The sequence below is a fragment of the Zosterops lateralis genome (assembly GCF_965231275.1).
Source record: "Zosterops lateralis genome assembly, chromosome: 1".
Classification (NCBI taxonomy): domain Eukaryota; kingdom Metazoa; phylum Chordata; class Aves; order Passeriformes; family Zosteropidae; genus Zosterops; species Zosterops lateralis.
Window position 1 is genome coordinate 113,357,735 of NC_139762.1, and position 14,869 is coordinate 113,372,603.

General features: G+C 38.3%; 1 protein-coding gene across 1 annotated transcript in view; it reads left to right on the forward strand.

Annotated features, from left to right (window-relative positions):
- Positions 1–14,869, forward strand: part of RP1 (RP1 axonemal microtubule associated) — a gene marked incomplete at both ends in the record, with an annotated part of 171,442 nt that overhangs the window by 18,461 nt on the left and 138,112 nt on the right. Inside the window, 9 exons of the mRNA XM_083858160.1 lie at positions 1,564–1,696; positions 6,130–6,281; positions 6,838–6,916; positions 7,579–7,654; positions 9,198–9,274; positions 9,361–9,392; positions 9,534–9,663; positions 11,563–11,666; positions 14,139–14,312. Coding sequence (XP_083714286.1) covers positions 1,564–1,696; positions 6,130–6,281; positions 6,838–6,916; positions 7,579–7,654; positions 9,198–9,274; positions 9,361–9,392; positions 9,534–9,663; positions 11,563–11,666; positions 14,139–14,312 — 957 coding nt within the window. The remainder of the gene's footprint in view (positions 1–1,563; positions 1,697–6,129; positions 6,282–6,837; positions 6,917–7,578; positions 7,655–9,197; positions 9,275–9,360; positions 9,393–9,533; positions 9,664–11,562; positions 11,667–14,138; positions 14,313–14,869) is intronic.

Here is a 14,869-nt window from a genome sequence, read left to right on the forward strand (position 1 = left end):
ACCTAGATATTCGTTTTCCAGCTGCACTGGGTTTTGGGGACAGACATTTAAAATGAGAGACTGAGGAAGTCTGACAAAAAAAATAAAGGGAAAGAGAAAAACAAAAAGTTATTATTACCCTTCTTTCCACCTGGGATATGATAATTGAAATCAACAGTAAAATTTAAAAACACCAACACTTCCATATGTTCCATTATTTATGTTTATAAATTTTAATTGTCTCTTTATGGAATCTCAGTCAATCAGATCCAGTTTTTAGGGAGTGGCTCATCAGCCAGGGCCAGGTCATTTTCTCTTGGCAACTTTGGGCAGAAAGTCAAAGAAAAGCAAAAAAAAAAAAAAAAAAAAAGAAATATATTCAAACTCTACAAGTAGTGTTTTTTATGGTTCAGAGACAATGGAATACAGCCACTGATCTCTAGACTTCACACTAGAGGAACAACCTACAGACATTTATCATCACTGTTTCTTGGGAAACCAACATGTTTTTCAGGAAGAACTAAAATTTAAAGAGTGTGTACTACAACAGTAGAGATTTCCTGGTAGTTAGGCACAGTAGTCCTCCATCAGTGTCCCATGGTTTCTGTCTGTATCTGTACTGAGATGATATCAGACCAGGAAATGCCCATGAAGGTGCTGCTTTACTATTTGCGAATTTCCCTTTCAGGCTTCATCAGCAGATGTCAACAGGCTAATGTGTGCCAGGTTTTCCAGACAAGATGAATCTTTGTCTTTAAAGTTTAATATTCAAGCAGCAAAAGAGATAAAAATGTTTTCAGTAATTCTGAGTTTGTTCAATATTCAAATTAAGGAGATTAGATTCTGCAAAGCACAGAGTGGAACTACAAGTAGGAGTGTCTTTCCTTCTCTCTGCCGATCCAAAATCTAATGTAGATATGGGTATAAATTAGCATAATCAGGGACTATTAGAACATACAGCCGCCTCTGAAGTGCTTACTAAGGAATACTTTGAAGTACAAAATAACTCAACCTCTTTTCCTCCTTCAGCTGGTGTACATATGGTCCTTTTGCTGCTACATGCTTGAAGCTGGGCATGGAAGAAAATAATGGGCATTGTGTAGATGTCAGTCAGTGTTGGGGCTTGAACTTTCACAGTTTATTTATGTCAAAAGGAGCATTGGAGAATCAAAACCTGTCCCTTTAATTCCTGTTCTGATAAAAGTGTAAGGAATAGAGATACAAACTTTGACAAACTTCCCAGTGAGAAGTTCCGTCTTTGGTAAGCCATGCCACCTAGTGCCAGCCCCCATAGATGAACCAGCTGGAACAACAGGTGCAGTTGGTGGGAGTGTTCCTGAGCTGACAAAAACCTGTTTCTTGGTTGCACTTGAGTTACTCTCCCCAGAGCTTTAAAATATGACTGAGTGAAGAGTCAGATTTGGGCAGTTGGATCCAGGGAGCAGAAATGCTCCAAACCCATGGTTTTGTGGTCATCCACAAAGCTCTACCTGCACAGATTTCAACAGCATCCCATAGGTTTCATGTTCTGTTCCATCTAGTCTGAGATCAGCAAGTTAAATTGGAATTCCTGGTGCTATTTAGGTGCAGTTGCTGAACCTTTTCTCGGGGGAACAGTTCTCTTTCCCTGTACATCGATGGCTGGCCAAGGACCAGGCTGATGGGGAAATATCTGTGGAGCTTCCTGTTTTACAGCAGGGTCAGCCTATTCTCCCAGGTAAGCACAATACCACATCAGCAAAGTCAGACCCCAGACTGATTTTGATAGAGGTGAGTTCATTGGTTTTCATCAGTCCCTCTATTACTTTTTTGCTGCCACAACACTTTTTCTGCTTTGTTTTCCTGTTGTTATGGTGCATACTCAGGTAAAAAGTTAAATAGCAGTGGAAAAGAAATGAGGGAGTCTTTAATACTTTGAATTTCACACATTATTTAAGTGGATTCCTTGGTAAGATTTTCAATGTTTGTGTTTCGTTTAAAATGAAGGCAATAGTAAAGACATGTCAGACAGGTAACCACCATGAAGCAAGTATATGATCACAAACTGATCAGATCACAAACTCTGTTTTCAATAACTGAGGATTATAGCTCCAGCATTACTATTGTAGCTGCTGTTTCAGTCTCTTTCTGCTAAGTGGCTCAGACTTCCAGAATACTTTTAATTTTTGGATGCAGAATAAAACTTTCAGAATAAATATTTCAGGAGGCTATGAGTGTTGAAATTGCCACTATTCACAGAGAGATTGTATTGTAATTCTAAAGATGAATGATTCCAAAGGATATGAAAATTATTTGGTGTTGCTGTTGTTGCACTGTTTCAGTGTCCTGCTCTACCATACCCTGATGTTGCTATATGTTTCCTCTGCTTGATCAATGGAAAAGGAGTGGAAAGTCTCTGCTTGTTCTTCCCTTCTCTCCAATTGGCATTGTCCTTTTCTGAAAAAACCCTAAGAAAATTACAAGGGCTTAACAAGATCAGTGTGTCCTGGGAGAGAGTGTGGGTGAGGGAGCAAGAATGCTGCAGCAGATTCCCATCCTATTGGGATGTGATGCTAGAAGGAAAAAAAGCAAAAACACCACTGGTATACTTGTGCTAGGACTTCACTAGAGAAAGATTCACCTGGACACGTCCTCTTCTCTTCCCCACAAAAACCGTATCAGCTGCAGAGGATGAAATTAATGAGAAGAGAGAAACTTCTATTCTAAGTCTCCAAAAACTATGATATCCCTTTTTCAGAATATTTGATAATTTATCAGTGCTTTATGGTGTGTCTATGATCCCTTGTGTTGATCTTGCAAAGTTAAAATTGTAACAGGTATTTATTTCAGTGGTAACAGATATTCTGGGTGCAGGCTAGAGGAAGAGGATATATACAAATAAAATAGAGGGTCAGAAGTCCAGAAAAGGGCCCATGGATGTGGGAAAACATACCTTGGGACAGTTACTCTTGTAATAAAGAGATGGGTGTCTTGGAGTTATATTTATGTTTCTCTGTGATGACTGAGCTCTGAGATTAGGAGGCTGACAAGAAGATCAGAAAAAAAAAAACCAGCTTTGTGCCTCTAAAGTATGTTTTAAGAGAAAAAGAATAATGGGATAGATTTCCCTTCATACTTAGTATCTGTCGATGCCTCATAAAATGCTCTGGAGAGAGGCCTGTCCACATTAACCACAACAATTTTTGGTCTTGGGTGGTCATGATCTTCATGACATGATAAGCCCAGAGGCACTCAGCCTGCTTCCTCACAGGTGTGGTTTCTTCGGCCAGGAGACTAATGTTGTTTGCATAGGAGGATACACAAACACATTGGTATAAAAGTCAAGCTCCTCCTCACCTCTTTAAATAAATGCTAATTAATGATAATTGACAAATTCTATTGAATATGCTCTATTCTCCTACTTGCAGTATCTGTTCTTCCCCAGATGTTCTCTTGTTTAAATATTCTGAGACACAGATCTCAACAACCTCAGTTGCTTAGCACATGGTGCTAATAATGCCAAGGTTATGGATTCAATCCCTATATGGTTCACTTAAAAATTGTAGTCAATGTTCCCTGTGGGTTCCTTCCAATGCAGAATGTTCTGTGATTTTCCGAACATCCTAATTTGTGGGCTCTTTCTGAGTAGCAGGTTTCCTTGTTTCTGAAATAAAGATGCAATGAAAGATTTTTATTATTGAGTAATCTTCCTGCATGAAAAGCACAAAGGCACACTTACAACCAACCTCTCAATCTGCATTTTGTAGTTAACAATTTCTCTCTCACACAAGGGAGGAAGAAAGGAGGTTCTTTGCATTTCTACCAGCTTCAGTTTAAAAGGGGTCATGCAGAAGGCTTTGGAGAAGGCAGTTTCATCTCTGATTTAGTAATTGAAAGACAGCCTCTGTGTCTTTTTGCTAGTGTTATATTTCTGCATGAGACAGTGAAAAGAGAACACAGCTTTTAACTTCAGAGAAGATAGTTTGATAACAGAACTGTGGAGGGGTCTGGATTCAATGCAAAAGAGAAATGATGAGAGACACTTTAAAACCAATTTCTGAATAAAAAGAGGCTGAAACACTCTCTGATTTAACATTCTTTTTTATTCAAAGGAACAACATAGGAATTAAACTGTTAAGAAGAGACTTTGTTACTGTAATGCTGGAGGACTGAGCAGCATTCATTTGACATTTTATCCTCCTTCTATCCATCCTACTTTTTTCCCTGTCTGCTCATGGTGTATGACACAATCATTAATTATATCCTGTGAATAAATCAGGCTTACACAGGGTTGGTAGCTGGTGGACCTTTGCTTTTCCTCTTGCAGGAATTGGAAAGCTGGGAGTTATTGAAGGAGGAAATTGTTGCAATAGAGGATTGTTTTGGTCCTATGCATGGAATTGTTGGTGTTAATTCTCTCCCTCTGCTGTGGTCTATTCATGGGCCATGTGTTCATGTGGGTGCTGCAAAGAAAAAAATGGGCAAGTAAATAGATCAGGTGGTGACATGTGAAGTTATATGGGTAAAATGAATTTACAGTTGCTAAATGAAAACCGTTTTGAGCATTGAGACAAGTGTACACCGGGAAGGATAGTGCCTGATTATGCTGCTAACCAAAGAGTGTCAAAAGCTTCTCTGTGTTAAAAGTGGCTGGTCTTTGCTGCATATTTCAGAGGAGTTCAGAGGCTCTGATCTCAAAATGAGTTAGCTCTTATACCGGAAGGAAACTACCACTAGTGCTCTGTGCAGGCACATTAAAACCTGTGCAGGCTGTATAGTGTTTTTGCCAAAATGTTACCATTATTCAAATGGAATTCTTTAAAGATAGCTCGTTTAGTAACAAGCACAAAAAATACCATGTAAATAAATGAGAGATAATAATGAAAAAAATAAGGATGAAGGGAAAAATTATAACTCTGAGCAGTCACCTAGCATAATTGCAGATAAGGACTGATGGTGAACAAATCTTTAGTGCTTATTAAAGGAAGGTGTTTGGCCATCAGAAGAGTGAGATCTGGAAGCAACCTCCTTCAGAGAATTACAGCCAAGCTTCATAACATGTTTCAAATGGAAACTGACAATCAAATGATGGTAATGCTGATATTGTTTCAGACCCAGTGGTTCAGAAACTCTTTTCTGCTTGCACACAGACACCTACCCTTGGAAGAAGAGCTTGTGTGCCAGAAAATGAGATTTTCTCTCCCCCTTTCATTCTCTCTGTATCTCACCTGGTCGAACAAAATATTGTTAGTGTATGTTGGCATAAATTTTGCCTTCCCCTTGTTAATACTGAAGATTACGATTGCATTTTTTACTTTAATTCTGAATTTTATGAAGTTCCTACATCTGCATTTTAGGGACCACAGTTTTGTATTGGTAGATATTTTTATGTATCATAGTTTTTAGTTTCATTAGATTTTGACTCAAATTTAGTTTTACTTGCATTATCCATTTTTATTAAATGAATGATTTATTGAATTTATGTCTTAATTTTTCCCTCCTAAATTTATATCCTTTTAAAAATTTCCATATCGAATATAGAGAGGCTACTTATTCCTGGAAACATTCAAAGTCAGGTTGGACATGGCTCTGAGCAACCTGATGTAACTGAGGATGTCCATGATCATGGCAGGGGAGTTGGGCTAAGTGGTCTTTAAAGGTGTCTTCCAAACCAAACCATTCTATGATTCTACCCCATAACATGAATTGCTAAAATAATAAAACAGTGAGTTTTGAGATCCTAGAAAAGTAAAATTATGGTGCTAGATTTTAGCCTATTTGGTTAACCAGTGCATTCAAAATGTTAATAGTTCCCATTCTTTTTTATAGTTTTTATCTCACCACTTATGGTGACACTAATCTTGGATTTACATTATTTACTTTTCAGTTTATGATGGTTTTAAAGGATGCTGCAGGACCAAGATATACTACTGGGCATTTAGAATCAACTTCTGTTTGTATTCCCCACAAATGGCAGCCTGGGACACAACAATAAATGTAGCAACCATAAAAAACATAAAAACAAGTTTGTATCTTATTTTATTGAATAGGATTTTTAAAGTTTTATACCCTGTCCTTGACACAGATGTATTTGGACTCTACAGCTAGCTAGATGTTATTGTAACTGTAACAGTGCTTGTGATGTGAAAAGTTGTCATCTTTTATTGTCAGTGACTGTCTACAAAGTGCATGTGACAACTGGAGACCTGTGGAACGCTGGAACTGAGGCTGATGTCTCTATTTCTGTCTACGGAGAAAGAGGTGATACAGGATCAAGACAGCTGCTCAGGTCGCAGAAATCCAAAAAATTTTTAAAAGGACAAGTAAGTGAAAGAAAGGGCATTTTTTGATATCTCTGGCTGGCTTTTCTCTCTTGGGTGGGTGGTGATTCCAAGAAAGGTGCAATTAGAAAAGACATAATTACTATATCCCAGTGGCTCCCCAAAATTCCCTAATTAAGTTCCAAATACTTTCTAATGTTATACCAGTGCTTTTGAAAGTGAGAATTTTTATTTATAAAATAGGTAAGCTGTGTACTTGTGGTTTTTATTCTTCTAAAAATTTGGTTTAATAAGCAAAGGCAAAATGAAATTTCATTTTATATCTGCATTTCTAATGTTGAAATCTGCTGTAATTTGTAAGTGTTTAGCCATTGGTGCTTTCAAAAAGTTTTTCTTTCCTGACTCTGATCCCATTCATTTGAATGGCACTACTCCCATTAGCAAAGTGATCAGGCTTACTTCTACTACTGTTTCAGCTAATACTTCAAATTATGACTTTGAAAAAAGAGTTATAAGGGTTTATGGGTCTTCACAATTTCGTGGCTGAAGAATGCTATGCTTTTCAGATTTTTTCTGAAATTTTGTTGGTTGATTACAGACTGACATTTTTGCTGTTGAAGCTGTGCACCTTGGATGTCTGTACAAGATTGTTATAGGACATAATGGGCTTGGATCAGGTCAGAAATCTAACTGTACTCTCAACCATTATGTTAAGGACAGCATTTGCTAGTTATTTTTTTACCAATTCCTATTAAAAAACTGTGAAGAGGGGGAATGTTTGCATGTTAAGGCATTGACTGTGTCTTGTATTAAATTCAAAATGAGATGGTTTAGCATTATCAGTTGCACTGTAAAGATGAAACTAAAAATTTTTGTAACACTATCTTGTCATTAGACTTCCAATTAATAGTGAAATTTAAAATGGTTGCAATCACAAGTCTATTCTTCAAACTCTTGAGCCTAAATACTGTAAACATAGCAACTTATTTTGAGCCATCATAAGCTGCTATCTAATTTTGTTGACATTTTGATTGGCAAAACAAATAAATCTCATATGATGGCTATGTTAAAGGGGGGAGGGATGTAGCCAGGGAGAGACCCAGGAGCTTGCAGGCCCATAAGGAAGCTCTAGAGCACCCAGGGCAGCTACTGTCTTCTCTCCAGCAGTGAGGGTAGCTGTGACTCTTGCAGCCTGCCAGTGGAGCTGCAGATTTTGCAGCTCCAGTAGAAGAGAGAAAACTATAGGAAGTCAGACATAATTAGATGCATCAATTTTTCTCTCATGAAAAATTAACAACTTTTTTTTTTTAATTTTTTTTTTTACTTTATTTCTTCTAAGGAAATGGATGGTTTCTGGACAAAGTTGTAATCAAGGATCCTGTAACAGATTTGGATTATACTTTTCTTTGTCACAGGTTTGTTGTGTTTGATTTGGGTTAGATATTTAACAAATTTGTAACTACCCTTAGTTTTTCTAAGAAATGCCCTGTATGGAAAAATATGTGTTTCTTAAGATGTGAGCTGAGATGGCCTGATTCTTTTTACAGCTCTAAGAGTTGTATCTGCCCCAAACATCTGGTACATTTGAACTAAGGTAAAAACAATAAAAAGTTCTGCCTGGGAACTTTCCATTCTTGCACCTTTTGAACTATTTAAGATAGGCTTTTGTTACACATTTCCCATATCCAGCACCTTGTATCTGAAACCAGCAGGTTCATCCATTCTTCCATTTCATGTGATGCAAGGCTCTTCAGAAGAGCAGCTTGCTGTCTCTCTAGCAAACTGTTCCTGATTTACTGTAGTTAGTATGGAGATTATTGTGGGGTTCAGTGAGCTCAGGATCAGACTTTAAGATCCTGTGAAATGGCAATCACAAACGCAGCTACCTGACCACATCCCTTTACTTGTCTGCTTTGCAGCCTGTCACTGAGCTGCAACATAATTTGAAGCAATCCTAACTTCCCTGCCTTTTCCCCTGCAGATGCTGCTGCTCTGAATCTTCTGCTCTATAATTCATTTACAGCTTTATCTATGCCTGATTAATTCCCAACACCTTGCGAAAAAATTTTAATCGATAAATATCAGTGCAAATATTAGGAATGGTAAAGTCCAGTCACGTAAGAGTCTAGCTGCAGCTTGCCAGTGGCACCCCAATTCTATTTCCCCCTCTCACTTCTCTGAGTGAATAAATAACTGCCTGAGACAGCCCAGAGTGAGCGATGTGCACACTGAAACTGATTTATGTGTGAGTAAGGGCTTTCTGCCTATCAGATACAGCACCTCATCCTTGCCTGACCTAATTTTGAGTCTGTATTCTAGATGAGATGAACTGCTATGAAGAGATCTATAATGCTGGCTTCATACATAATTTAGGGAGAGTTCAAATCCATTTCAGGCAGAAAAATACAGTGTATGTGCTAGCTATTGTTGGAGTTTGATGCTGTGCTTGCTATCTTGCTTTGAGTGTGTGAATGCTTTTGACTCAAATGGAGTTAGACTTAACTTACATAAGTAGATGTGTATAAAGTAGATGTGCACAAAGGCATTGTGAAAGTATAGTTCAGACATGGTGAAAGTGTTTCTACTGTTGGGTTTGCCTCCTTGTATAGGGACTTTCAGGGCACAGAAAAATTTGCATCTTGCTGTAGCCTTCTTGCAGACAGGAAGAACAAACATCATGACCACTGCAAAATTCATTATTGATCTGGGAAGAATATGAGTTCTCAGATTTGTAATAATTGGGTTAGGCCCTTGTACCTCAGTCCAGGAAAGTATTTACATATGTTTTGCCAAGAACAAAAAAGAAAAATAATTTTTTTGCCAATGTTAATCTCTTTTTACTAAAGCTGGATTTTTGTATTGCTGTTTGTCAGCCTTGAGACTTGCATGCATAGGACAGCAAGTATCAGTATCCAAGTGCCAATCAAGGTTATTACTGAAAGAGGTTCTGGTTCTTAGGTGGCTGGACCAGGGACAAGATGATGGCAAAATTACTAGAGAACTGCCTGTGACAGATGCCAGCACATTTCCAGGAAGTAAGTGAAAATTGGCAGGGAGGAGAACTGTCTCAAAGGCAATGAGGAATCTCTGTAAATTAATTGCACTGTTTTTATCTCCACAGGACAAGAGCTGGAACTGAAGAGAGAAAAAACTGTAAGAGTATACCTTTTTATTTTAATTTAAACCATTGAAATCATGCTTTGAGTGAAATCAGGTCAGTTGAATGCTTTGTATGACAAATTCCTGTGTATTATCTTCTCATAAGTCTTTTCTGTTTGTTGTTTACAAAACTAGTGGGCTGCAGAGAAGTGGAAATTTCAGAAAGGCATCACACTTCAGTTTTACAACAGGCTCACCCATGGCTTCGTTTGCCTGTACCCAGATGGCAGAGTTGATGCTCTTGGTGACAAGAAAAACAAATACGGTAAAGTATTCTCCATGTGGATGTATGCATAAGAGATACAAGAAAGAAAGACTTTAATATTGAGATTCCTAAAATGGATAGGAGTAGATAATCATACTAAACATTTTCCTTACTTACAATATACATGTATTAATGAATATAAGGACACAGAAAATATATGCTTACTTTACACACACACAAAAATTCTCATATGTATCTTGTCACTGGCTTTCCTTTAACAAATAGAAAAACTTCTTGTCATCTGCAGTTTGGTGCTCCCACAGAACTCACATTGCAAGGACAGCTGGAGTCTTTAGAAACTAGATCCATCAAAAATAACAAGTTCAAATTTAGGTGGAGTTCATTACTAAGGAGTACATGTGTGTGTGTGTGTGTGTGTGTACATATATATATTTTATATATATATTGTTGTGGTTTGAAAGCAAAACGAATGAGAAGCTCCAAGTCAGAGATATAATTTAATAAGAAGAAAGGTAAAAGGTAAAGGGGTAAAAATAAAATAAAATAAATGCAATAACACAAAGGACCACTGACAGAGTCAGAATACAACCTGAGCAGGATGGTGGAAGCAGTCCAGGTGAGGTGCTCTTCCTGAAGCAGTGATCCTGTAGAAAGGTCTGAGAGCTCTGGTCCTCTGGGAATCCAGTGGGTAAGTGCCCATTGCACTGTCCCACATACCAGCTTATATCCAGGTGAGAATGCTTGGCTCCTCCCCCTGGGCAGAGCATCTCACAATAGGATGAGGAGTGTGAAATGGGTCCTTGATGGCCCATTAAACAGAGATAACCCTGGAGGGAGTTACCTGTGACTCATGGGCCAGGCGTTAATAGGCCATTAGCAGAAGACAACCCAAAGGTCATTAGCAGAAGACACCCCAAAGGCCATTAGCAGAAGAGGCAGGGGGCTTGGGAAAACACTAACCCACCTGGTTTCAACAGCTCATGAAGATGGTGATAGAATAAATACTTTGTGTACATCCTACACTGCAACCCAGGACAATATATATATATGTATGTATGTATAAATTAATTTTATTCTGTTTTTGAAATTGATTTTAGTGGCAATCTACCAGTTCAACCCTTTATCAGCTTTCCTCCTACTGCATTAGTAACACTTAACTCTAATACATGTCATATTCGGTACATATATTTTATTCCCTTGGTAGTGATGGAGCTGCTCAGTCTTTCTGACATCCCACCAGGGACCTTACACAGATCTTTTTGGAAGTGATAGAATCTTTCAGGACACACCAAAGAGTGCATCAGGACAAGAGTCCTCCAGAGACAGCTGCATCTTACAAAAAGGCAACATAATGGACTGGTAGAACAGTTGCTTAAAAAATCACTGTTGTCCCTGGGAACGATAAAAATGGCAAGAATTTACCTTTCATCAGTATTTTGTAGCTATAAGAGTTAATTGCTTGGAAAATTGGCCAGATTTAAAATTTGAGAAGCCATGAGCTATGCTGCATGATTTGCTTTACAAATTCTGATGTGGATATAGAGAAAATGAATTATCTTTTCTTACCTGAGAGCTTTATGTTCCCCACATCATCTGTTATTTATCATCTAAATTCATTGCTAGAGCCCAGTTCATTATGCTGGGATTCTCAGCTCCTTTTTATGGATTTTTTTTAAACATATGTGCTGATAAAAAGAAATTTGTTCCTTATCATTACCTCTCAGGGCTTTTCTCCTCAAGGCAGCAAAATAGACAGTAGTCCCCAGATGCCCTTTTCTGAACGAATGAGAGAATTTATTGATCAGAGAAGTCAAACTGTTGAGTTAAACACTTAATTAATTCATTTCCCTTGAAAATGATAAACCATTGATCGTAATTAAATGCAAATTTGAATTAATATACTTTCATATTTCTAACATTTTTTTCATTTAATCTCAGGTCTTTTTGATGTAAATGTCAAAAGGAGAAATACATGTATATTCAGCAGTCATCAGATGCCATCTCTTGCTCTTGCTCTTGTCAGTGGCCGTGTAACTGGAAAGGTAGGAAATGCTGTTACTGATTCCTGTTTCGTAAAGACGTGTCATTGCCTGATTAAAAAAAAAAAAAAAAAAAAAATTATAAATCTGTCTAATAAATAATTGTATTTCCAGTCAGATAAGGAGTGAAAAATTGCAGAACTGAACCTAAGAAATTGCTGATAAATAGGTGAATTTAGAGACAGGGCTTTGTTTTCTTACAGTTTACTTTTTATTCTTTGGTTGATTTCTTTAATTCAGATATATTAGGCCATTCCTGTCATTTATATTTGCCACATGCTGACAAGCCACCTGGAATGCCCTAATATCTCCTCTTTTTCAATAAGAAAAAAATCTCTGGCTTGATTTTAAATGCCCCTTTTTCCTTTGTATTTTTTTTCTTTTTATAAATAACATGCCAGTCATAAGACAGCTGGTGTAATCCAGGGTCTGTTTTGATGCATTTTGATTTGCTTCAGCCCAGCTTCAAAGTTTTACTCTGACCTTTCTTACTCAGCGTTTGCAGTATACAGGTAGGTAAATGAAGTTGTAGAATTCAGTTCCTTCTGATCATAGAACCAGAGAATATCCTGAGTTGGAAGGGACTCACAAGGATCATGGAAATCTGATTTCTGGCCCTTCATAAAACAGCACCAAGAGTCACACCCTGTGCCTGAGAGCTTTGTCCAAACACTTCTTGAGCCCTGTCAGGCTTGATGCTGTGACCCCTCCCCTGGAGAGCCTGGTCCAAGTGCCCAAGCACTCTCTTTATGAAGAACCTTTTCCTAATATCCACCTCTTATGACCTATCCTAGGTGATGACAGTAATCCAGGTTCTTGTAAATGGGCTCCTTGGGGCTGATTAGAGTGAAATGACACTGGATGATTGATGTGTGTAAATTTATACTGGATTTAAATGAGAAGTGTAGGTGGGAACACCCAGGTAACTCCCCTCACACAGGGAAGCTTTCAGTCCTCTGGTGAAAGGCCTCAAAAAAGGCAACACAAAATTGCAATTGGCTTTATAATACAGACTTAATTGTACTTTGAGGACATGCTGTCAGGGTCCGCAAACATATGCAGGGAACCTGATGGTTCGTTTTGAAGATCTCAAAGTGCACACAGCAGGGGACAACTCAATTTGCTTAAACAAAAAATGCACTTTTATTTAGTGCCCACAATGCGATAGTAGGGAAAGAAAATAGAAAATAGTGAGAAAGATAAAGAGGGGGAGGGGATTATAGCTACCAACGTGGAGAGTCGGAAATCCTCAAGGTGTAGAGATGCCCATAGACGTGATCTTCTCCAGTGGGGTGATCACAAAGATGTTCGGGATCTTCGGAGTTCTTATAGGTTGGTTAACGCAAGGACCAAAGCAAGTGACATGAAGCCAAGGAGAACCAGGCAAGTGGCACATGGCCAAGGCAGGCACCTGTGTTAAGGTTGGGTGCTCAGGATCAAGCTGCAAGCTGTACCCTTTTAGCATGGTCAGTATAGTCAGCTCAGTCCACTGTAACGAGCTACTATTGTTCTCAGTCCTCTCAAGACTCGACAAACGTTCCACCTCAGCCAGGCCAGGGGGCTCTCTTCGGGGTCCCAGTTCCCGACCATCGGAGACAGTTATGGGGCATAACACATCCACAGGCAGACTCTGACACATGCTTACTCACTTGTTTCACAACTACATCTAAAATTCGTACAATTTTTCCTTTACTTTTATAGGTATGTTGAATCTGATAGACAGTTCTTTTAGCTTTTTCTTCAGAAGGTAGTGCCTTGAAAATGAAAAATTTTCCTAGAAATATTGATTCTTTGTAGTCTTGAAAATTCTAAGATTATGTAAATCAGAAGCATTATCAATTATTAGATGATTGGATTTTTAGCATTTTATATTAATTAAAATGTTGGTTTTATTTAAATATGAGAATGATGATGAGTTGATAAAATATTTAAATATGTATTATTATTTTGATAAAATATTAAATTATGTATTTTATACAATGGAGTCATAGAGACTGCCAAGCTGAACAGGCAAACATGGAGTAAAGTGTGTTGCTTTACTCTTTCATGTAAAATTTCTGATTATCTGAGTTTTCTGTGAGAACAGTATAAATGAATGAGGACAAACACAAAAGCAAACTATGCCAAAGATGGGCTGGTGGCCAAGAGTTACTGTGGTTCCTTTCCTGTCTGAATCAGTTTTATATTCTTTGCCATCTTTATAGGCTGTGACACATGCTCCAACTGAGGCACTCAAGTATATTTCAAATTATTACCAGACCTGTGTCATCTTGCAATGAACTGTTTCTGTCAAATTCTGCAGAGTCCACAATTTCAGTCCTAAGTTTAAGGACCGCAAATCTGAAAAAATGAAAATATTTTTGTACTAGACTGCTAGTATTGTGGGAACTCAAACAACACAGAAACTATGTTGTGATAGTTTGGATTTTGCCATGTAGTTCATTTAATTTATTATTCCTTCTTTGACTATGTTAGAGCAAAGACAAAGCATGCTGTGAGCTCCGTGTTCACCTTCAACCCAACAGCTGTGCCATTCTGGAGTCAGCCAGCTACCCAGGTCACACTGTGGCTTTCAATCTCCAAGGCAAAGTAGCTGATGAAACAACAGGATATGCCCGGCTTTCCAAAGAATTTGTTGTGCACGTCAAGGTAAGGTGGAGAGAGGGAAATTAGGAAGACTCTTTTAAAATTTCTAACTGAGTTTCCGAGGTTTGCGAGCTCAAAGAGGGATCCTCTTCCACGAGGTGGAGCCCAACAACAGTTTAACAGGTAGGCGGCACTTGGGAAGGTTCCCTTTGCTGCTCTCCCGGGGCGAGAGATGCCGATGCTGCAGCTGCTACATGCAAATAGGGTGGGCTGTAACACAGGGAAGATAAGAGACCCTGAACTCCCTTGTAGACCTTCGAAAAGTAGCACATGAGAGCTGCTGTTGAAAAGAGACAAGTCCCTTAATTTGCCACTGTCTTTGTGCTCTGGATGTTGTGCTGTGCTGCTCAGCAAGAAAAAGCAGGGATGCTGCAGAGTAGGGAAGGATTTCCACTGCTCTGGTTAGTGCCTGCACAGAAAGCAGCAAATATTCAAAGATTGGAGGTATACTTGAATTACTTGAGACTAACTCTTATCTTTTATACAAGGACATGCATGAGTAAGTGCTTAAAACAGAACAGTAGGAGCTGTATTTGTATCAAAATTTAATGTGGAGAAAA